Raw genomic sequence first — 25,704 nt, 5'->3', positions numbered from 1 at the left:
AGTGTAAACAAGCAGCACCGGCCAGACAAAGGATCCGATGCTAATCCGAACCCCATTAAAGCTCCGCTACAGACAGACAGACGGATGGACGGACCGCTCCCCGCCTCCCATAAACACACAGTTTACTCCGAGCCGAACCACAACAAAGAGGACAGTTCAGTCTGCAGACGCAGCAATGCTCCCAGATTAAAAACCCAATTGATAAAGTCCAACAGAGGAACTTTACAGAAAGGAAATCATGAACCCGAGAGAGAAACAATAGCTACCTTCAGCGCAGACAGAGCAGGAGGTAAAGCGGCAAGGAGGAAGCGGGTCGCTGAGGCTCTGATGGAGACGTGGGTTCGGGTCTGCGTCGGACCGGGAGGAAGAGGCGACGGGGGAGCAGGTGTTCAAAAGGAGGGAGTGGCTGAGGAGGTGCTATTAAAATGAAACCGGCTTTAGAGGGAATCAGACTGGGGAGGGGACAGGAGGAGCAGCTGGTACGGGGTGCGACTCGGAGTAATGGAGGGGAGGAGACGGGGTCTGTGAGGGAGGGAGGAGGCTCAATTAATTTCAGAGCGTCTGCCGACTCCATGCGGAGAGAGAGGGGCGAGAGAGGGATGCTTAGATAAGAGGAGGAAGATGAGAGCAGACGAAGAGTCTGGATCCAAACAAGCCAAATGCTCCAAAAATGATTACAAGATCTTAGCTGTAAAATCCAGGATCAAACTGAGTTGATTTAACCAAACGCACTGCAAAAACACAAAACCTCAATGTAGCTTCTAGTGCTAAATATCTGAGCACACTTAAAATGTGGCCAAAACTTAACTTTTCAACAAGAAATTAGCTCATTTTAGTCGATAAGTGTTGAATATTGATGAAAAAGTTCTACTTTCACTTGCTGCAAAAACAAAATCTTACCAAAATTATTTTATTTAAAAATATTGGGATGTTCCAACTTTGTCTTTCATGCCAAAAATGTCAAATTGAGAACACATTTAAGGCTTTCATCTCTTCAGCAATGTACAAATTAGACAATATTTTTAATAAAGCAGCCACGTTTTGGTAAAAGATGAATCTGACAATCCAACATATAAAAAGGATTTGTTGCTTTTTTTGTTTTAAACAGGTAAATAGTTTTTAAAATGTTTCCTCTCACCTTAGAAAAAGTACAGAAGTTTGTACTTTTTGGATTTTATATTATAAATCAAAACAAAATGACAACTTGGAAGGAAAAATGATAGATTTTAGCTTTTAAGAATAAAAATCAAACGGCACTTCCATGTGTTTTTATTCATCCTCCTCCGTTCTGATTCCTTCAGAAGTCTAATTAGTCTGCAGTTTATGTTCTGGTTAATCCCAGCTGTTTTTCTGAGGTTTGTTGGCGAACAGAGAGCGTCATGAAAACAAAACAAAGCAGACGGGTCAGGGGGAAACAGAGATGCTTAAAACAGAGTTATAAAACAAAACACTGTTAGATCCATCCTCTGGACATAAAATAAAACAACTCAGAAGCTGCAACTATGGTAACAAAACAACTAAACAACCATTAGTCTCAACTTCCTGAATGGATTTTGCAGAACAATCCTCTCAAGGCTGCGGTTATCTTTTCCTACCACACTTTTTCCTTCCACTCAACTTTTTCTTTTTATATACTTAGACATCAACAAGCTTCTTCAGCAAAGCCTTTTTTGTGGTTTTCCCTCCTTGTAGGTCGTCGGAGACTCAAAATCCCGAAAAACGTTTAATCTTTGCAGAGAAGTTGCGCTTCTCAACGCCGAGCTTCGTTGTTCCAGCGTGTTCAGTTTGCTTGAGGCCAAGTTGCACAATTTCCACTGGGAGGATTTAAACTGCTGGGAAACCCGAACTAAAATCAGAGGAACTGGAATTAAACTGGAACATGGTGAAGACGACTTCACAGAACTGGAAATATTAAAATAAACCAAACAAACTTATTCTGCAGCCTGGTTTGACAGGAGCCAAATTAAGATGCTCGTTTTAAATTACCAGAATAAAAGTTGTATTATTAGCTGAATAAACGATGTGACCAGAAGAAAGTTATAAAATTACTAGAAAATAAAATCTTAGCTACCAAGAACGGACGTGATTCTTTCAAAACTATTTTTTGTGCAGTGGCTTCAAAATCCTGCTGCCAATAGTTTGGTGATAATTTGATAGACTAATGTGTTCAGATTAATGCAGAAATCCAATAAAATAACTTCACTATGTGCCACATTTTAATCTTTTCAAATGTATTTCATGTAGGAGTCGTCATAAAACAACCAATTCTTTATACTAATGTTTGTACAACTTTATTCTTGTATTACGACTGGTTCTGCTGTTACTGAGAAAAGTCGCAATATTACAACTATTTTCATTATATTCTTCTAAAAAAAACATTTTATTGATACCAAAGAGAATTAAATTGACTTGTATTAAAATATTTTCATATCGAGTTTCTCGTATTATCGCACCACTTCAGTAATATTACGACTTTCCGTGTTTAGTTTCCCACAATCTTATGACTACTCTTGCAATATAACCATTTCTGTAACATTACACGACTACGTTAGTAATATGGCAACAACTCTCATCACATCTGTATTATTTTTACACAATTTTATTCCAATAACATGACTTTTCTCATAACACAACTTAATTTGCCAGCTTTTTTCTTGCAATATTTGACTTTCCTCACAATATTACAACTTTATTCTCCTAATTCAAGTATTACTTCCAAGCCCCACTATGCTCTCATATCTATCCGATGGGTTGATTCAACAAGACCAGATGGAAAAGAAGAGTTTCCGGTGCTACCAAAAGCAGCACCAGAAGGGAGGGACGGCCGGAGGAAAAACAGGGGTTAGAGTGACGAGGAGGGAGAGAAGCTCTGGGGTGATTGATGATGAAGAGCAGGAGGAGGAGGAGGGGCTTTTCTGGCCTTTGGAGGGGGAGGAAGATGGTCTGAAGAGGCAACAGATCAGCTGTCTGCAGTCATGAGCCTGCAGCATTACATCATCCACCCTCTGAAGCTCAACAAAGCGGCAGAGGGGTTCGGTCATACAGTGGAGGCCATTGTGTGGATCGCACACGCTGATCTGGATCATGGAGTCCAAAAGAGACAGAAAGCCTCCCAGACCCCGCAGCGTGTTCCCAGCTAATGTTTCAGAAACCTTCACAGGAGTTTGGTGGGATGTGGAGAGTAAAAACAGGAGACAGAAGAGAAAATTATGGCCAGACTAAAGTATCATCTGCATATACTCTAATCCATTGGGGCCAAAACTTGTAAAGTTTTTTCCAATTAAAACTGAAAGGTTTTATTTGTTGCTCCAATTCTAAAGTGACAATTTACCTGACTGCTTTTAACTTGATAAAATGTTTTTGTTATTGACTTAATTATTCAAGAGGTTTAGATTCATGCTTTTATTTTGAAGAGGGTGAAGACTGTTCAGTTTCCAGATTAAAATCTACTATTGTGCTGCTTGCAAAATTGACAGTTAGCAATACACACTATGAAACTGAAATCACGAGTGAAAGGTACCTGTTCCAAAGAATCACTTCCTGAAACGCATGCAGTAGTAAGTTTGACATGTTTGAGGACGAAACACAAGCTATCGATACATGGTGGGTGCTAGCGCTTTAGCTAAGTACAATGTTTCTAGCGTATAGCGCTTTACGTTTAGTTCTTTAGTGTTAGCGCAACCAACAGGTCCTACCACTGGTTTGGAGTGACTCTACCCAAGATATAAAGACTAACCATTGTGTTGGAGTCGAGGGTTAAAGTCATTTCTGTAGCCGTAGCTTTTTATTTTCTAACAAAAAACACTGAAAATGATTTAGAAAACATTCCAGTGTCACGTTTCTACAGTCTGGAGGGACAGTACTTTCTTTTTAAACCATAACTGCTATAAAACAACTGGACATTAAGGCTAACCTGGCCTAACTCCCTGTATTTTAGTCACATTCTGCTGTTGCCTGGAAGGAAAAAATCAGTTTCCAAACCTTCTGCCATCTACTGAATCAGCCTGACTTTGGACCCTGCAGTGGAAATGCTCACAGCTGACAGGTGAAAGAAAAGGTTTCAACAAATTAAGGTTTAGAGGGGGAAAAAAACCACAAATATCTCAAACCAAGTTGGATTAGCAATAAACTGAAACATTAACTAAAACTTTGCAGACTTTCCAGTTCAGAAAACCGTGTGACCTGCAGCTATAATACACCTAAAAGACAAATTAGCTAAAGGAAAACGTCCAGGAAAGACTTAGCATATAAATTAAAGATCATGTATCGTTTATCTGATTAGTTAATCAAGACTGTATTTGAGCGACCGCCGACCGGCTGCAGAAGTTAGACAAACCACCAGCGTTGCACCACGTTTTCACATCTAATGCAATAACATTTTGCAATGCCTTGAAGAAAACACATGACCGGATGGTAAATTCCTCCTTTTTTATGCTCAACAATCAACAATTAGCGGCCTGAGGGAGCGTGAAGCAGGAGTCGGCCTGAGATACTGGCTGTCAGACGGGTCAGGGTGTGTGTGTTCAAGCAGAGGGGCATGCAGCGAGTCTGCACCATGTGACCGAAAGCATGAACGCACCGGAAACAGTAGACCTCTGACAAAAAAGTAGCAATGCTTCTATAAGTTAAACTGTATTTTTAGCTTCAGGAAAACGTGAAACGTTGGCCTCTCGACTCACTTTTTAAAATCGCTTCCTGTCGACTCTTCTACATCCGGTTTGAAAGCCGGATGACGCTTTACGTCATTACATCGTCTGTAACATGTTGCTCTGACAAGAATAAAGTTTTGATCCGTTTTGGGTTGAATCAGTGGTGCAGCATTTGTTTTTAAAGCGTGTGGGACCTGAACTGTTTTAACTGGGCCTCTCTCAAATTGGGCTGCACAGTGGTGCAGTTGGTAGAGCTGTTGCCTTGCAGCAAGAAGGTTCTGGGTTCGATTCCCGGCCGGGGATCTTTCTGCATGGAGTCTCCATGTTCTCCCTGTGCATGGGGGGTTTTCTCCAGGTACTCCGGTTTCCTCCCACAGTCCAAAAACATGACTGTCAGGTTAATTGGCCTCTCCAAATTGCCCCTAGGTGTGAGTGTGTGTGTGCATGGTTGTGTGTCCTGTGTGTCTCTGTGTTGCCCTGCGACAGACTGGCGACCTGTCCAGGTGACCCCGCCTCTCGCCCGGAGCTGGAGAGGCACCAGCAACCCTCCCGACCCCACTAAGGGACCAGGGTGTAAGAAAATGGATGGATGGATGGATCTCTCTTAAATTTAAACATAAAACTAAAATATTTTATATGTTACATAGTCACTCAAGAAAAGTGTGTGAAATTCAAATAAATAAAACAAACATTCGTATGCTTAACCACATTTCTTTCTTGAGCTTCCATTTTGGTCTCCACTGCTTCTAGAAACAGTCCAAATACTTAAATAAAACAGTTAATGGTTTTTATGTTGGCGGGGGGGGGGGGGGGGGGGGGGGGGGAGCCATTTCAAAAACCTTCTGAATGCTATGTCACAAATCCAGCACGTTTGGTCAGCTGGTTTTCCTGCCGTCTGCTCTGTACAATGGCTGATGGAAAAGACAAGCATGTTGTTGACTTACTATCTAGAAACCACTTGCTGCATTCTTGTTGGTTGTGCAGCAGACTCTACTTACGCTTTTCAAACGCATACTGTTGTATAGTTGCACGCCACTATACAAGTGTAAATATAAATGGACCAGATTAAAATCTGATTATCCAAGAATAATTTTGTACAAAATAATGACATTAAAATGTTTTGACCATAAAAGGTCACCTTTTGGATGTACGTGCTCACGTCAGCCTCACTGCGCACTCAGATTCACTTTTGAGGGAAAGTGACTCGCCTTGTCGGGGGCGTCTCCTCCCTCAAACATCATCTTCAGACTGTTGATGGGAACGCTGGGCTTCTCGATGACGGGCGTCTCAGCTGCTGCTGCGGCCTCCTCCTCCTCCACCTCCAGGTCTCTGCCGGGCTTCGCCTCCATCTCCATCGGGTCTTCGGCCACCTCCGTCAACGGGTCGGTTCTGTGCTCGGGGTGAACCTCCAGAGACGATCCTGCAGCTCTCAGGACCTTCGTTTGGGTCTGGAAACGGGACGTGGGTTTGGCGAGCGGCGATGAGGGGCTCCGGGACGCGGACGGCTGCTGCTGCTCCCAACGTTTCTTTAAAACACTCAGATTTCCACCAGACAGAGAGGATGGAAGAAGCTCCACAACCTGCAGAGAGCGACAAAACATCCACTTCAACCAGATCACCTTGTTATGCATCATCTGATTTAACCATTTAACTCCAAGACCTCAAAAACACAAAATATCACCAAGTTATTTTGTCTAGTTTCTGATGCAAATATCTTGGTAGACGTAAAATAAGGCAAAACTAACTGACAAGTAACTTTCAGCAAAGATTTAGCGGCTTAATTCAAGTAAATGATGTTGATGAAAAAGTTCTAGTTTTATTGGCAGATTATTTCACTTGGAAGACGGGAAAATATCTCTAAAAATGAAATAATCTGCCAGCAGAAGCGGCACATTTTCAACAAGTTTAAGGAAGCATTTACTCAAATTGAGTCGCTGCATCTTTGCTGAAAAGTTGGTTGTAAGTTAGTACACTTGGAATAAAACAAAGCCAAGATATTTGCACCAGAAAGTAGACAAAATATAATTAAGATTTTGCGTTTTTGCAGCGACGGTACACCAAATCATTTCTGAAACAAAAACTTAATCCTAATTCTGCTAACAAACTTTCAGGTTGTAGAAACAAGAGATTAAATTGATTTTTTTGTTTGTTTTTGAAGCAGGTCAAGCCAAGATTTTTAGTTTTTACAAGAATAAAGTTGTAATATTCAGAGAATAAAGTAGTAATTTCATGAGAACTCAAAAAAAATCAGCTAAAAATTGGGAATGTTGAGCATTTTGTGCAGTTATTAGTTTTACAAACAATGATTATTAATAGAAACACATCAACATCAAAGTATTATCAGGATTTTGAAACAATTGCGCAAAGAATTGTTTATTTAGAAGAAAAGGGGCAACACAAGATCTTGAATTCTTATTAAAATAACTTTTAGATATGTTGTTCTGGTAAAAATGCAACTTTATTTGTTAATATGATTATATTCTTGCAATATTCTGGTCTTATTAACAGAAGTGATGATTGAAATAAAAACACTTTTGGAAAAGTGTCATTTGTAAGCTTTTTGGAAAGAAATAAAAACCCCAAAACAATTAAAATCTGATGTAATATGGATTTAAAAACAAAACCTTTTCAAGTCGTATCATCCAACTCTGAAGTGAATCAGCAGAAAAACGTGAATTAGGTCAAACTCTTGGAGAATCAAACCTAATCCAACTAGAGGGTCATTTTTTAAAAAACCAGATCAATATTAGTTTAATGGAAAAGTGCAAAAGAACAACTTTCCATCAAAGTTTCCCATCAACTAAAACAAATCAGGAACAAAATGCCTGAGACCAGCTGCAACTCGCCCTCAAACTCCATCATCCAAGAATGTTTCACCAGAATCTGCATCTCTGTCCGATCTCCACCGTGTCGACACACGTTTTACCAGAACCCGGTGAGATCATCACAGCAAAGAGGCTGAAAGTTCATTTATAAACCTGACATGAACCTAAACTAAGGCCATCATAGTAGCTCTGGCTGTCGTCCTGCTGGAAGGAGTCAATATTTAGCTCCGTCCATGTTTCCAACCAGCTCATCTGCTGGAGAGAAACATCCAAACTAGAGCCGCAGCTAAAGATTACCTTACTAATCAATTATTCTAATTGGGAAAATGGCACATTTAACCACTTAGGCTTATTTTAGACTATTAGAAATGCATTTAGATGCAGCTCCAAATATCATTTCTAGATTTTAGAAAAATTAAAAGTAAACTTGAATTTATCATGCATTTAGAAACAAAATTCAGTTCCTTATTTATACATTTAAAAAAATGCCTAAATCGAAACATGGCGTTATTTTTGTTGCATTTGCACAAAAAAATAAAATAAAATACTTTTACATGAAAATTTCATCCCTTTCTTCTGCTCAACTCATCAATACAGTGCATTTATGATCGGTTTATCGTTTTTTGGATTAAATAATCAGACAGCAAAAGGTGCTTAATAGGGGAATTAACAGATTTTGAACAAAGTGAAGCTAAAATGCTACTTGAGGAGTTTAAGAACATTTACAAATATTTTATTTCTTAAATGCAAAATGTTAATTTTTTTGTACATGCTCTGACTATCCTGATTTTTCAGTAAATAGCTTTTTTTTGTCTGTATTCTCCAATTAACAATTAATCCATTACCAAGTTTGTTTATGATCATTTCAATAAAGTCACTAATGAATCCGATCGTTTCAGCCCTGATCCAAACATCATGATGCTGCCACCGCCATGTTTTACAATAGGAGGGGTTAAGGTTCTCCTTTGCTCTTTTTATAAAAAACACCAAATGTGTGGCGTTCATGACCAATAGTTGCCATGGCAACAGATTGGAGGAGCTGCAGAGGTCCACAGCTCAGACGGGACAGACGGGACTGCTTCGGTGACTGGTGCACTCGGTTTTGGTTTGCAGCTGTATCAAACTCTTCCCATCCTCCACCATTTCCTCAGAACAGCTGGATCGAAATCGAGATTAAAAAATGCGCAATTTGTTGCGCCGGATTGCTGGAGAAACCATGCATAATTAGACTTCCACCTCACACGTCTGCACCACTTGGTGTTGGTCTGGTCCCATAAAACCCCGACTGAGAACTCATTGAAGGTTGTGTTGCAACATGAGCGAGAATTAAACATCCCCAACATGCTCCCGCTTTCTTTTATTGGCCTTTTTAATTCCCCTGCTCATCTGGACGCCATTAAAAGCTGCAGCCGTGTGTAATGACCATGCAGAAAAGCAACGTTAAAATAGTTTTACTCTGCAACTAACTGAGCTAATAGTCTGCATTGTTTCCTCTCAGTATGTCGCACAAAGACGTTCTGCCTGCAGATGTGGAGAATAGATGACGCTGCAGCATCTTTTAGATCAACAAAACCAGATATCATCTTCATATCAGCTTCAAATTACAGCTGTGCAGCATTAAAAAGACAACTTTCAGATGCGCACACACTCAAACGGAGCAGAGAGGCTCATTTTTCTCTGCCAGCTAAACAAACAAAACGATCCATCATGACTCATTATCAACCCAAACCTTTGTAGACAGAAATCCAGGCGTCGGGGTTCAGCTCGATCAATAATGTTCATCAGCGTTGGACTTTCACCACCTGATTCTCTAAAAGCAGCTCAAACTTTAGTCGGTTTGCGAAAAAGAAAGTGTGCAGAGGAGGAAAAGACATGAAGAGGAAACAGAAACCACAAACTAAAAAGTCAAATAAGAAAAAAAAAAAAAGCTGAGCTGCTCAGCATGATTTTGCAGCTGCAAGACTTATTAAGAAAAAAAAGGAAAGGAGAAAAACTTTCTAATCGATGGAAAGCAGAGATGTAAAAACCTGCGAGTGATGCAGACGCCCCGGCTGTCCGGTTGCCGACGCGCGGTCGTGTAAAACGCCGTGTCTGTGGGAGGAAAACGCCACAAGCCGCCCCAGATGTGAAAGGCTTGAGAAATGATCAGAATGAAGCAGCGTGAAGCAACTCGCCCACCCCCTACAACACGCAGGGAAGAAGGAAACTGAAGCGCGGGGGAGGTGAAGGCAGGCGGTGGGGAGAAAATCAGAAACAGAGACAGTCAGAGAGGGGAAAAAAAAAAGTCCAGGAAATGAGGAAAAGGTAACGCTGGAAACCTGGAGGGAGGGAAACAAAAACAGCAGAAAAACTCCAAGAACAGCAAAGATCCTGAACCTGGATGTTTGATAATCCTCCTTTGGAAATTATTTAATTTAAACACAATGGATTCGGACGGAAGAAATGCCAGAAAACAAACGTAAACTTAAACGCAACAATGACAGCCGTATGAATGAACATCTGCAGCAAACCTTTCCTGTTTAGGCCTCTAAATGAACGTAGCTGTGAGATTAGACAGATCATGTTGAAATGGAGAAAACCTGCAGCTTTCTAAACTTTTATTTAAAAAATAAAAATTCAACATCCCATCTCTGACTTCTTCAAACTCCAACAGGATGAGCATGCATAACTCACAAACCGAGTTAATCTGAACTCATTTCAAGATTTGAAACCAAAAACTTAAAACTGAAGTTGTTTTGATAACTGTGTGCAGATAAATCAGGTTCTAAGGAGTCTTCCTGTTCATATTTATGTTTGTTTAGGTTGTGAGATAATATTTGGAGAGCTGTCGTCATAGTTGCTGCAAAAACCAAAATCTTACCAAGTATTTCTGGTCTCGTGTCTGGTGCAAATATCTTAACACACTTGGAATAACTAAACTAGCTTACAAGTAACTTTAAGTAAGATATAGCAGCTTGTTTGGAATAAATAATACAGGTAACACTTTATTTGACGGGTTGTGCATAAGACTGACATGACACCGTCATAAATATGACATACGCCCATCATGAACATGAATCTTTATGAATGGCTGATTGTCATGAAGTGTCATTCGGTAAGTAATGACACTTAATGCAAAGTTGCTTTAAAAGTGTCAACTTTGCATTATTTGGTAAATGACGCTTTAATGCAAATATGGGATTTTTAAAGCAATTTTGCATTAAAATGTCTTTACTTACCGAATGACACTTCATGACAACAATCAGCCATTCATAAAGTCCGTCATATTTATGACAGTGTCATGTTTTATGCACCCCTTCAAATAAAGTGTGACCACAATACCTTCATATTGATGAAAATGTACCATTTCATAAGTTATAACAAGTGAAATAATCTACAACTACTGTGGTACTTTGATCTATAAAAGGTATTTTAAGATTTGTTTTGAAGCCCAAGAGTTTTGTAGCAATAACTAAAACCGACTGGTTAATTTCACCCATCAGAACAAAACCGTTCAACTGGCTGCTCTAAGTTAGTTAAATTCTGTGTGGGACGGCGGCGTCCCCTGCTAAAGGACGGCGGAGTCCTCTATGACATAGTTAAATTCCGCAAAGGACGGCGGAGTCCTCTATAGTTAGTTAAATTCCGCAAAGGACGGCGGAGTCCTCTATAGTTAGTTAAATTCCGCAAAGGACAACGGGAGTTTGTTTTTTTTTATTTTTATTTATTTTTTAAATTTCTCTCTTTCTCACTGTTTATTTCTGTTTTTATTTTAATTATGTAAAGCACTTTGAAATGCCTTGCTGCTGAAATGTGCTATACAAATAAAATTTGATTTGATTTGATTTGATTGTGAGATGAAACCTCAGCTGACCCGACGACGTGCCGACTGTGGCTCAGCTGACGTGCAAAACCTGATCCGTTTCAGGACGGATTTCACTCTGATGCGAATCAGCCGGGCCGAGTCAGAACCACACAGAGGTCGAGGGAAGCGGCCATCTTGTTACGGTGGGAGCATAAACTGAGTGCAGCCTGTGTTTGCAGAAACGCCGCTTCACGTCGATGAAGAAAAAGCTTTTAGGAGTCAGCGACTCTGGGGTCGTTGAACTTTGAGCGTTATCAGCTGCTTTGAAGCAGCTGCATTGGTTAGGATTTTATCAGTCATCTAAAAACAAAAAGGTTTTCGAAGTGGGGCCCTCAGAAGAGGGAAGATATAACAGAAATAGATTTTCTGATTGATATTTTTGCATACAGAACAAAGGTAAAACAAACATATACACAATGAACTCGATGATGCATGTTTGAGAACAAAAAGCACATGCAAAACTAGTATATTTACTATTTTTTAATAAAGAAAAAAATGAAGGGGGTTTGCATTAAAGCAAAAAAAAAAACTCCTTAAATTGTTGCCATTTAGTGTCAAATTGAGTTCAATTTTCCACTTTTCATTTAATTATAACGTTCTTTTCTTATAAAATAGAATCCGTATTTTAATTAATGTAAGAAATAAAATTATTTATCTGTCCGTTTGGCTGCCAGTCATATTTGTGCAAAGTTACACTGCAAAAACACAAAATCTCACCAAGTATTTTTGGTCTGGTTTCTAGTGTAAATATCTTCATACACTTGCAGTAAAACAAACTTATAAGTAACTTTTTAGCAAGATATCAGAAATTGATTTAACTGAATAATATTGATGAAAAAGTAATGCATCCACTGGCAGATTATTTCACTTGCAACAACATTTTTTCCTTGTTAAAAGTGAAAAAAATCTGACAATAAAGCAAGTGCTTTTTGTCAAAAATGAGGAATTATTTACTTAAAATGAGCTGAAAAATTTCTTCCAGGTTAATTTGTCTTTTTTACAAGTATAATAAGATATTTGCACTGAAAACTAGACAAAAAATACTTGCTAAGATTTTGTGTTTTTGCAGTGTAGTGCAAAAAAGACGAGTTTTTATTTTTTTTAAATCCATAACTCATGTTCGACTAAAATCAGAAGGTATGAGGCGGCATTTATGCTCAACAAATGTAATAATTATTGAACAGTGAGAAAAAAAAGTTGATAGTTTAAACATGTTGCATTATTGTCTGCAGGTTTACAAATTTGGTCTCCAACCAGAAGTTAATGCTTTTTGGGAATCCCTGATCTAAAAAAAAAGTCGGCACCATTTGTCTTTTTATTCACTGCAGTTGCAGCTTTGATATATTTTTACTCCAAAAAGCTACAAAGGTCCAAAAGATGTGTGTCGATTAAAAATAAAGCTCATCACCAACCGTTTTTTTCCTCTCTGCGTTTCCCTCCTCTGCCGCCATCTGGTACCTGGAGGGGAAAAAAAGCAACATGGCGGACATTAATGGACCATGGAGACCAGAACCAGCTGATCCACAGATCATGTAGACTTTAGGTGCCATCCAAATAAAAAGAAATAAAAAGAAAACTGCAACTTTAAGATGACTGAATCGATAAACTAAAGAAAATTTGTTGAATATATTGTGCAACTATTAGGGAATTTATATGTTTATTATCGTAAAGACGTCATCTGGACTGTTTATTAGCGAATGTGGCCAATATTTACATTACTTGACAGTTGTTAAGATTTTTTTCCCCAGCCAACTTTGTTTTTCTGCACATTTCTATTTGATTAGTTTAGATTTCTTCCAGAGTTTCCATGAGCAGATGCATTTTGGAGGTTTTTTGAATGTCGTGGATGACTGAGCAGCTTTTATTTTCCTTTTTCCCCAGAAACATGGAGGAATATCTGGTTTCACCAACTGCTTTAAATTCAAATGGAAACCAAAAGTCCTTGACATGTTCCGGTCTGAATACTGCAAATAAAGACCACTGGTGCCAGAAAAAAAAAAACTTTAAATATTTGAGAAGCTAACCTTTTTACTAGAATTAGAACCGTTTCACATTTGAAGGAATCATTTAAAGACTTTACCGTTTAAAAAGTAACATTTTAAAAACTAGAAGAATAAAAAAAATTACTTTAAATGCCCTCAAATGATTAATGCACCTTCCATGTCTTATAATCTGCTCACGAAGCAATAAAAATATTTAAAGCAACAGTTTGTCGGGTGGTTTTATGCAAACTGCTGCGTCTGCAAGCAGATCAATACTGGCCCCTAGTGGTAAGAAGGAGAAACTGCAGCCAATTTAAGCACCAACAGGAAGCACTTCTACAAAATAAAGTTTTGTGGAAAACCGGAGCAACCGGTTGGTAGGCACGTTTTTAAAATAACGGAAAAGTTTTTAAAAATCGCCTGAAGTAATTTCCAGGTCTGGATAAACACTGGTAACGGAAATATAGTCAGAAAATGATGCGTTTCTCTCCCAACAGAAAACTGGATTTTCTAAAACGCACACAAAATCATTTCACAAATTAAAACAAAAAAAAAACAAAACACACGTAGTCAAACTTAAATCCATCGCATTAATTGGTCACAAGTAATCCAATTAATTATTTAATAAACAAACTTAAGTTAAACTTAAATATATTTGTGATAAAGTTGGAGCTCCAGTCTCTTCAGTGCATTCCCCGATTTAAAATATCCAGAGTTGCGACATTTTACCCCATTTTTTTTTTCAAATATATAAACAAAATGTCTGAATGTTGCATCTGCAAAAACCAGACCGAAGAGACAAACAAACTGATGAATAAACAGATAAAGATGTTTACAACTTTTAGACAATAAAAGTTAGTTTTGCTTTGTTTACATATTTATGCAGATCAGTTGATTCATGAACACGACAAAATAGTTATATTATTGTGTTAATAGCAGTTATTTTCCGGACTTTTCCGTTTTCCTTCATGTCAAGTCTTCCATTAATCTTTTTGAGAGTTTAAGCATCTCAAGTGTTAAACATGTCAAGTTCTTTGGAAACGCCATGAAAACTGATGCAGCAGCTACTGGGAAACCAGAGGAAACCAGAAAAACAGGAACAGAGGAAAACAACATGCTATGGTCAATATTTGACCTCAATATGTAGCCAAATATTGACCTTTCAACATTTAGCTACATAGTTGGTCCTAAAGGCAACACATTAGGGCCAGGCCAAGAAAAAAAAACTAAACGAGACAAAGTAAACATAATCTGATGCTGATGTGTTAACAGATTGAATATTTTCTTATTCATAAAACTGATACCAAAGTATGACTACAAGATGTTCAACATTTCTCATTTAACCGGCGTTTCAACATTGCGTTATTGTGTCTGGAGTTCCTCATTACTCTTCCATGTTTTTATGTCTTTAATGTTTTTAATTTCTTCTTCTTTCTTTTCGACGTTTTAATGATGTAATGTTTTTTGTTTTTATTTTTATTTTTTAAATCTGTCTTTCTCACTGATTATTTCTGTTTTTATTTTAATTATGTAAAGCACTTTGAAATGCCTTGCTGCTGAAATGTGCTATACAAATAAAATGTGATTGATTGATTGATTACAAAAAACATAAATGCTCTCATTCGTACGCCAACATGCAGGTCGGGAGGCAACCTGCAGCTGGAGAAGCTTAAATGGTGCCATATTTATATTATACAGAACATCAAAATATCTACAAGGAAACCCAATTTTTTTTTTTAAATAGAAAGTGTTGATGAACCCCAAGTAAAACTGAGCGAACAGAACTGAAAGCAGCCGAGCAGCAGGATCTGATTCAGTTTCAGCAGCTGATGAGTTCAGAGCGACGTGACGGTTCAGCTGCTGGTGAATTATTAAACTCCTGGATCAGAACCAGACGTTTACACTGCAAAAACACAAAACCTTGCCAAGTATTTCTGGCCTAATTTTTAGAGCAAATATCTTAGTAAACTTGAAATAAGATGAAACTTCAGTGGGTAGGAGCTTCTTTTGAAATGTTCTAGTTCCACTGGCAGATTAATTCCCTTATAAAGTGGGGAAAAAGTCTGATGAGGAGGACTTACTTGGAGAAGCGCTCTGCGATGGCGGTGTTTTTTCCTCGGGCGGAGACGATGGACAGCTCTTTGGCCGTGACCTTGAGTGACTGCGATGCCCACTGCCTGCGGCTGAACGGCGCGACGGAGGCCATGTTTGTAGTCTGTCCAGGAAAAAGTGCTGAACCGGAGGAAAACAGAGCAACCTGTTAAAAGTTCAACATTCCTTGAACAGGCTAGGATTTGTTGGCTATACAAAACATGTTCATCACGTTTCTGGACAAAATCATTCCCAAATAGTGAGATTTTATTCAGAATCAACCGTTTTAGGGCCTCCTGTCACTTTAAATGCAAAAAAGCTGCTGTTGGCCACGCCTCTAACCCAACATTTACACTCATGTGAAAATAGCCACAAACAGATGCGCAGTTCTGCAACTGTACATCTTTGAAAAGCATTAGTAGGGCCTCCTGCACAAATGACAAGAATGCAGCAGGTGGTTTCTGGATGGCAAGTCAACAAAACACTTGTCTCACCCAGCAGCCATTGTACAGCGCACACAGCGGTAAACGTCTTGGAACTCAGCTCAGGTTGGTAGGAGACAGGCAGAGCTCTGCTGGGGTTGCTAGGTTGCCCTTATTATGCAACTTTTTAGGATGGAAATGCTCATTTTCCAGACACAAAAAAAAACATTAACTTATTGCCAAAAAAAATCTGGCCAGATATATAAATTTTTAAGTATTTGGGCTGTAAAAAAAGTATAAAAATGTGCACAATGTGAATTTTGCACAATAGGTCCCATTTACATGTCAAAGCTGGCATTTTTGTGGCGTTTTTTGGCATCAGTTTACCAAAAAAAGATCAGAAATGGAAAAAATAATCTTTTTGGTTGACCAAATCAGCCTGAAACTCAATTATTTCCCAGTTATGTTTCACTATAGAGTTTTCCATGGTGGCACGTTTACCAATGTGTTCACATCGTTAAGCTGCTGTTCCTCTTGAGGTTAAACTGGGCTTTATACAACAGGATCCGCTGGACTTTCATGTGGGGAATCAATACCTTGAACCAGACTCCGTATTCGCCTGCAGCGGCCCCCGCCGCCCGGCTCAGAAAGTCAATAGAGAGCGCGGAGCGACCATCTGTTCCCTGTGTGACAGCACACAGTCCGAACCTGGGCCAGACAGCAGAACCTCCTGCTGCGTCACAACAACAACCTGCCGACACCTTCACCAGACCCAAAAACAAAAAAAAGAAAGAAACGAGTCCCGGCCTGCTTTCACCTCGTCTGCAACAGCCTGCAGGGCGCCGGCAAGCAACTGCACGCAGATTTCAGTAGCTAACCGTCATCGCTCGAGTTTTACGCAAAGTGATGAAGCGAACAATGAGACCGGAAATTACAGAGCCGACCGGGTCGGTACCGGTACAGTCACTCAGCAGGTCAACTATTCAGGGAAATGCTCCAATTTAATGTGCCATACATGTTGTAGGCTGAGAAAATAAAGATTCATTTCATATCAAATGCAAAGAAAAAATGAAAAACTTCCTGATATGAACTGAGGGTTTGAACATTTAAAATTCATGTCTGTTTGCTCTTTATCTTAAATCTACTAATTAAATAAATTAGTTAATCCGTAAAACATTTAAACTAAACATCTGAAGAGCAAACTAGACAGCAGCTCAGACTCATTATTCCCTCCAGCTTGTAGAAAATTGTTTAAAAAATAAACCTAATATAAATAAATCGCGTTTTTCAGGATGAACACCCTGATATTTCAATACCTTTAAATAATTTAATAGAAAGTTTAAATATGAATTTCCCGGTAAATATAGAAATTAAACATTTTAAAATTATTGCAAATATAGAAATTTACAAAGAAAAAGTAGAAAATAAAAATTTATACTGAGGATTAGAAAAATGTTCTTATATCAACATCGACTTCAGAATGAATAGACAAGTCAGATTAATTAGTTTTTGTTCTTAAACATCATCTTAACGGTTTTTCATGCATCTCTGTTCATAATAAGCAGCTTTTTTATTCTTCCATATGCTTTGGGATCCTTTATGTTGAGCCTTTTTCCCAAATCTGACGATTTCAAATCCAACTTACTATTAAATTATTTTCTGAAATCATTGCGTTTCAGGAGAAAGTGCAAAAGTCGGTCACAAGTTTCAAAGTAAATTTCTTCCTGAAGCTCCTGACAGTTAAAAAACACACAAATGAAGTCAGATAATCTTGTGAATGATTCACGTCAGAATGAGATTATAAACAAAGCAGCAGGTAAGAAACAAACGGACTCCATGTTCAGCAGCTGCTAAATACTAAAACAAATCCACCTACCTCAGGTTATTTCTGACGGTTTTCTCCCTCCGATCACCGGTTCGGATCTAAAACATTTCCTCCTCCGCTGCTTTAACCAGCGCTTCAGACCCTAAAGGGAAATATGACGAGTTCCCCCCGTAAACTCCTCCCAGCCAATAGGAGAGCAGCACCCCTTACACCTGACAGGTGTTTTTTTTTTTCCCCCCTGATATTCAGGATGACCTGAGGGAGCGCGACGAGCAGACGGCGCAGCGACAAAGACCCGAGTGGAGCAGGAAGTGGAGAGGAGGAGGAGGGAAGTGGGAGGCTGGGAGGGGGGAATCCCACTGTGGATTCCAGGAAGCCGACCGAATCCTGGCTGCCACTTTCTCACAGGGTCAACAGTCTGCAGGATGTGACTCGCTCACAACACCGCCTGACTTCACCAAAGAGGAGGACGAGTTGGGTCAAATCATGAGCAATCACAAAATTGCTCAACACAGAGACGATCCTCCCTCAACATTATGGAAAAAAAGAAAAAAAAGAAAATCTGTAAAACCAAAAACCAGGGGGAAATAACTGGCAGTTTTAGGCTGTTTTTGCTCGGTGGTATATAAATTTAATCCGTTTTAACAAAGAAAATTCATTTGCAGAATAATTTTACAGAATATTTACCATTTCTGAACCTTTGATAGAAAAAAAAAATCACATTTTTAATGTTTTTATGTTGCCATTTGGGTCTCAACTGCTTCTAAAACAAAAATCAAAGCGCCTAAAAGAAAACATCCAGCCATTCTTTAGCAATAAGTTAACGTTTTCTGGTGTCTGGAAAACGAGTAGTTTCAAAAACCTCCCAGTTGTCAAGTTGCTTTTCAGTTCATGGGGAGTGTGCTGTAACCTAGCAACCCTAGAAAAGCCCAGGCCGTTACCTAGCAACCTAAACTAAACTCCAGTACATTTGGTCAGCTGTTTTTTTAATCATTTTGTTTTTTCAGAATACAATATACTTCAAGTTATGAAATTTTGTTTTATTTAAAGAAATGGAACCAGGTGAAGCTAAAACTATATTTTTTACATTTAAAATACAAAATGTGTGTACAGTTTTTGTACAGTTTTGACTTAATTACCGGTTTGAATGTGTTCTTTCAGAAAACCGACCGAGTCTGTGCTCCAGTTAATCAATTACCAAATTAGTTTATCATTTCAATAATGGATTCATCACAATGCATCGTTTCAGCAATAATCCAAAAGTTACACGTTTCATGTGCTCCATCAGGCGGATTAAACTATTATTAAACTACTTCCTGTTGATTTTTAGCCATAATTATCACATACAGGAGGAAAGTAAGTCATCAGACTGATAAAAGCATCAATCCTGTGGTGCTTCTGGAGTCTTTAAGCTCCATTAGTGTTAAATATGAGAGTTTAATCCCAAACACATGACTCCTCTGCGAGTCGGAAGGAAAAAACTGTCAGAAATTCCCGGACACTGCAGCCTGCAGGATTCTTGAGGAATTCTCAAGAAGGAAAAACAATAAAACGATACTCTTGGTTTCAGTTGTAAGTGACAAACCAAAAGGTGGAGGCGAGTTCAAGTGGAAGAAATGCAACGTTAGTTTCTTTTTTGTTCTGAAGCTGTAGCAAAACAAGAGAAAAGTGCAGAGAGGCAGTTCATGAAGACGCAAGAATCTCCTTTATTTCGCCTCTGTACATAAACTCACTTCTAACTCTACAGTGAATGATGTCAAAAAACAAACAAACAAAAAAAAACAACCAGGAAGTTAGCGATGGTTCATCTCAGATTCAGACTTTATGTTTTCTCACCATAAAAAGAAAGCATGAGAAAATGTTTCCCCCCATTTCAGTCAAAACAACAAAAACAAAAAGAGATAATAGATACAATCATCCAACTCCTAGCTAGAGCTGAGCAGTACGGTGTTTAACAGGAAAGACAAAAATATTTCAAATCAATTTCGCCTCTGCTTTCAATTCCAGAAGATAGTTTTAAGAAGTGTTTTTTAATTCAATTCCTTCTCAAGAGTTGTACGATGGAGAAATAGGGCCAGGTTACAGGAATTTCTGTTTAATTACAAGAACAGTCATATTAGCAGAATAAAGATGCAATTTTCCCCAGAAAGAAAAAAAAATTCTTAAAATTAAGAGAAAAAAGTTGCTTTAATGAGGACAAAAAGCTTCATTAGGATCTGAGGTGTAATAGTCATTTGAAATGCGGTTTCTAAATCTTACTGCTGAAAATAATTCGATTCTCGTTTTCAAATTACCTCAACTGTAAAACCGATACCAAACGTAGTTTCACAAGATGCTTAATATTCGTCATTCATGTTGTTTCATGTAGAAATTCTCAAAATTACTTCCTTCTCCAAATTTAAATCTTTATTCTGATCAATTTAATGCTTCATTCTCACATCATTTTGACTATTGTATGACTACGACTGTGTTCCAATAGTGAGACTTTATTCTCTGAATTAAAAAAATAGTTTCCCTAATATTCTGTCAGAGTTGACCTGAATTCAGAGTCCATACAAACAGACGCTGTTAAACATGTTGGTCAAACAAGATGGCCGCCACAGGGGCGATGACATCACTCTGTACTATCAAAACCCAACGAGTGTATTGGTGAGAAAAAAAAAAAATCCTGATTTTGTAAAATTAAAAACATAAAAAAAAAAGAAATCTTTTAAAATATATCGCCCAACCTCGGCTGACCTACCAAAATTACTTTTAAAAAACTCACAGAAACCTTTGATTTTCCCTGATTACCTGCCAGTTTATGACGGAGTTATATGAGAATAATTACAAGAAATCGCACACATTCAAACCGGTCCACCTGTGCACAAACGAAACAAACTTTTGAGCTGTAATTCAAGCCCATAATTCAAGCTGCGACCTGCAGATCAGACACCACGAGCAGCTTGACATCATCAGCATTTGTGACTCAGAGCCTCACTGCGAAGACGACAGGATGAGTCCGCTTACATTCACACAGTCATCTGGTTCTGAAACCGGAACCAACACTTCACACAAGGAGACATGAGCGTCCTACGCAATCCGGCCAATCCTTCACCCTTTGGTCAGCTCACTTTAGCTACATCTGTTAAAGTATTCAGATGGATTTCATCTGTTTAAACGGAAAATAAAGACAGGCTCTAAAAGAATCTGCAACCCGATTACATCTTGGAAGGAAAATACAAAGTTTCACTTGAACATTTAAGATTCTCCAACATATAAACTTGGCTGATATCAAATCTTCAGTCTTGTTGGTAAAACAAAATAAATTATGTTTTATTACTTCCTGTCCATGCAAATCCTTTCAGCTGTTTTTCCCATCCAACAGATCAGCTTCTTGTGGTTCAACTTTTAAAAACACTTAGAAAAACAACATTTACATTTGTTTTTCATAACTTGCTGGTGTTAATAAAACATCTCTGACTGGCAAACAAGCATTCAAGACTGATATTTTCAAAACAAAAAAAAGAAAAAACATTTTAAAAATGCACCAGTCAGTTGGAAGAAATTGGAATCTGCCAATTCTCCATTAGACGTACGCTTTGATGCAAATGGGGATAAAAATACTCAGTCATGATTTTAGAGATATAAAAAACAAAGATGTTCCAGCTTTGTTACTTCGTAGAGCGCCCCCCTCTGACATACTGCAGTGCTACATTTGTTGTTGCTAATATCATTTGCTGTTGCTAATATTGGTGTATTTTGACCCAGGTCTCGTTTTCAAGTGGATCCTAAAACAACTTGTAATAAAAGAACCTACTTTAAAAACAAAACAAAACTTACATTTCATTATTTTAAAAATAATTTAAAAAATCAGAACATATTTCTCATGCGACGTTGCACATGAAACTTTGTAGCTGACGGCCATCTTAGTAGTCACCCATAACTAACCGTCATGACAGATGCTATGACAACAATCTGTTCCTAACTTATAAGCAACATAAGTACATTACAAATACTAAATCTTAAACTTTTGGGTTTTTTTCTATAATTTATTTTAGTTGGTCTCAAAGCTTCGGTTCATTTATGATTTGTGCTGCTATTGCCTACCAAGATGGCGGTTACGGCTCAGACTTAAGGGAACTATGCATTCATTATTTGGGAATCTCTCATCGCCAAGTAATGTCTAGATTCAAGTTAACTGTTAAATTAATAAGCTTTAATTTAACAGTTATTTGGGGAAATAAGTTACACATGTAAATTATCTTCATTAGTCTGGCGCAAAGCAGGAAAAAAACTGAACGAAAACATTCCAGATGTTGGCGGTTTGCAGCAGAAATTAACTTAGAAAATGCTTAATCTGCATCCTGAATGCTGAAACAGTAAAAACATCTTTCTGGGGAACAAAACGTCTTCCGCCTCAAATCCAACCTCTACAAGGAAATCACAAGTTGTCATTTTTGTAAGAGAGTATGAGCTCAACATTTTGAGTCATTCTGCTTCATTTCTCCTCTGCTCGGACAGGTAGCAGCAGGTGACTAATGACTCAATAAGCCGCTCCGCTTAATTAAACTCACTTTGTGACAACTTTTATCTCATATTGAGTCAGCAGCTGACGTTAACTCGCAGACATTAACAACTCTTACCTCACACTTGACAGGGAGATATTCGGTTCGTCACTTCTTCGTCTGAGCGCAGTTAATATAAAAAAAACAACAAAATCACAGCTGCGCTTCAATAAACTCTGATTTCACCGCCGGTAATTAGGTCCAGATATCCCTCCGCCGCCCGGATCGCGCAGTAATATCTAGAGACGTCTGAGGCGTTCTGTGGATTGCTACACGCAGGATGGATTCAAATGGGACAGATTATAAACCTTTTTCTTGTAACTTTACTTTAGGAGCACAGTTTTGTCATAAATTAAAAACAAAACAAAACAACAACAAAAAAAACTGTTTTAAAAGAAAAATGCAACTGATTTTTTAAAATGATAACTTGTTTATGTTTAAAAAGTTAATGTGTTTGATATTTTATTCATTAAACAAAAGTTTAATTAAAAAAAACTTGAAAAAATGAATTATGTTACACATTGTACAACTGACACAGCAGATTTTGGTCATTTTGGACCAAAACTGTAAAGTTAAATAACATTACACTTGTGCTTTTACTTTGTATATTATTATTATTATTATTATTATTATTATTATTATTATTATTATTATTATTATTATTATTATTATTATTATTATTATTATTATTATTATACTCAGTTGCACATTTATTTGGATCAAAGTTAATTATTTTTCATAACTGCAGTTTTTATGTTGCAATTTTGCTCTCACTGTATTATTCTTGATTTTGTTTTGAATGTTTATTTTATATTTTTATCTTTGTGTCAACTTACTTTGCTGAATTTTCCCGACTGTAGAACAATAAAGGAGATTTATATTTTATAAAATAAAGTATGATTAAATTGAATTAACAGTTTTGTATATAACAAATGATAAAACTTACAAATTAAATTTACAAAAGTAGATTTCTAATTCATAAATTACAAATATTTTATATTTTACATTTTATTTCTTATTTTTATATTTTTATCTTTGTGTGAACCTACTTTCAGACTTTTTCCCCAAATAAAGGATTATTTTTATTTTATTCTATAAAATAAAATAAGATGAACTAAAACATTTTTGCACTTTTTTAAAAGAATAAATAAATACACATTTTACTTTGTTTTTCCAACTCCTCCTTATTGTTGATGTGTAATAGTCAAAATTAAATAACTGGAAATGTTTATTTAATTTTAGGTTTCAGAAAAAGAAAAAAATTGATACAATAAAAACATTTTATTTATAAATTACTCTAAATGCAAAATAATTTTTACAAAAAAAAACTTTTAGGTGTAGATTGACAGCACTGTACTTTTCCCCTTTTTTAATAATATTATTCTGAAGTATCTCTACTTGAGTAAAATGTCTAGATACTCTGCCCTCTGTGAGTAACTTCTCTAAATAAACAGGAAACATATTTTTACCAAAACTTCACGAGACACAGATCTGCAGTTTATGTCAAAGTGAGACTTCTTGTTCATACAGCAGCTTTGTTGACCTCAAAATGGCTCCATTTTGAGGTCAACTGCAAGAAAGATACAGTAAACATTATATTCATATTGCCACTAAAAGTATCTTGTAAGTTCTGTGCTAGAGAGACATGATGTGCTTTTAGTTTTATTAATTTTATATGAAAACATTTTGATGGAAGCGTTTCTACTTTTTAAAATTTTCATTTTAGTCTCATTTTAGTCTTCAATATACCAGAATTTACACAATTTTGGTAGTTATATTAATACATTCTGGTATAATTATACCAGAATTACTATATATGAACTTTTATTTCTTATACATATAAATATAAATGTATACTTTTGTCTGACTGATGGCATCATTTTTAAATATTAAATCCGACTTTCAGATCAGAAGTACTTGAGTAACTTCTGATCTGATTAAATACTTTTCTTGACTCGTTTCTTGTACTTTTAAACATGTTGAAGTAATGATGCTCTTACTTGAGTTTTTTTAAATTTTTTTAACAGACATTATCAATAAAAATTAATACTCTTAACGTTTTACTATCTTTGACTCCATCCACCTCTGACAGAATTTGATTTTTATTTTTTAATAATGAAGCTTGATAGAATTAATTAACGTCAATGCAGCCTTTTCTCCAGCAGATGGCAGTATAATAAATATTGATCATTTAAACTACTCGTGTAAAGAGGCTATTTGACCAGCAGATGGCAGCAGATGGCAGACAACTATCTATCTATCTATCTATCTATCTATCTATCTATCTATCTATCTATCTATCTATCTATCTATCTATCTATCTATCTATCTATCTATCTATCTATCTATCTATCTATCTATCTATCTATCTATCTATCTATCTATCTATCTATCTATCTATCTATCTATCTATCTATCTATCTATCTATCTATCTATCTATCGTAAGTCTGTTTGCTGCATCTTCATTCTTTCACTCTATATTTAGTTCGTAGCGTTCTGGTAGACATCACCGCTGCAGCATTTCTGAGCAGGACAGGAACAGTTGTGCAACACTCAGCCTGTTATAGTCTGATGCATCACACCACACTGGTGTTTGAAATTCAAAATGCATTAGTGGATTCTTCTGAAAATGTATAACTAAGTGAAGTTTGTTATATATAAATATTTAGTGATAGTAGGACTGCAGTGGAGCCTTGAACCTGAAAACACGCTTAAGTAAGATGACACCAATTTAGGAATGTAAAAACAAACATCTTGTGAAGACAAGTCTGATGCTATAATTTTTTTTTAATATAAAAATTGCCTATTCTGTGTTTGAATATGTATTTATATGTATGATTGAGTGATGTTTAATGGAGCTCATATCCAGGTTACCTTTGTGCAAATATGCTAAAGTTTAACACTAACATCTGAAAAACTTCAAATACAGACCAAATTCACATCCATCCATAGATTTTCTGCCACTTATCTGGGGTCAGGTTGTGGGGGCAGCAGCTTCAGAAGGGAGAGCCCAGCCACCCTGAGGAGGAAACCCATTTCGGCCGCTTGTATCCGTGATCTCGTTCTTTCGGTCATGACCCAAAGCTCATGACCATAGATGAGGGTGGGAACGTAGATCGACCGGTAAATCAAGAGCTTCGCTTTTTGACTCAGCTCTCTCTTCGGACTGGTACAGCGCCTGTTTCAGGGCAGACGCTGCCCCAATCCGCCTGTCGATCTCCCGCTCCCTTTTTCCCTCATTTGTGAACAAGATCCCCAGATACTTAAACTCCTCCACTTGAGGCAGGACGACCCCCCTAACCCAGTAGAATAGACTCTACCCTTTTCCGGCTCAATACCATGGCCGCGGATTTGGAGGCACTGAGCCTCATCCCGGCTGCTTTACACTCGGCCGCAAACCGCTCCAGCGAGAGCTGCAGATCCCAACCTGATGAAGCCAACAGGACCACATCATCCGCAAAAAGCAGAGATGAGATCCTAAGGCCACCAAAACGGATCCCCTCAACACCTGGGCTGCG

General features: G+C 37.6%; 1 protein-coding gene across 3 annotated transcripts in view; it reads right to left on the bottom strand.

Moving 5' to 3' along the window:
- Positions 1-22,532, bottom strand: part of lima1a (LIM domain and actin binding 1a) — a 31,547-nt gene extending 9,015 nt beyond the window's left edge. The window contains exons 1-4 of one of the 3 annotated variants that reach the window (XM_008414624.3): positions 22,264-22,532; positions 15,382-15,532; positions 12,731-12,776; positions 5,858-6,229 (exon numbers count right to left, since the gene is read on the bottom strand). In XM_008414624.3, the coding sequence (XP_008412846.2) occupies positions 5,858-6,229; positions 12,731-12,776; positions 15,382-15,506 (543 nt within the window). In that variant the 5' untranslated portion in view covers positions 15,507-15,532; positions 22,264-22,532. Of the gene's footprint in view, positions 1-5,857; positions 6,230-9,203; positions 9,370-12,730; positions 12,777-15,381; positions 15,533-17,689; positions 18,162-22,263 lie in introns of those variants that run through there. The other 2 variants (XM_008414625.3, XM_081609295.1) reach the window with 2 other exon arrangements.
- Between the last annotated feature and the right edge of the window lie 3,172 nt (positions 22,533-25,704).

Source organism: Poecilia reticulata, chromosome 7, assembly GCF_904066995.2.
Source record: "Poecilia reticulata chromosome 7, P_reticulata-male-v2, whole genome shotgun sequence".
NCBI lineage: Eukaryota > Metazoa > Chordata > Actinopteri > Cyprinodontiformes > Poeciliidae > Poecilia > Poecilia reticulata.
This window is presented reverse-complemented; position numbering and strand designations above follow the sequence as displayed.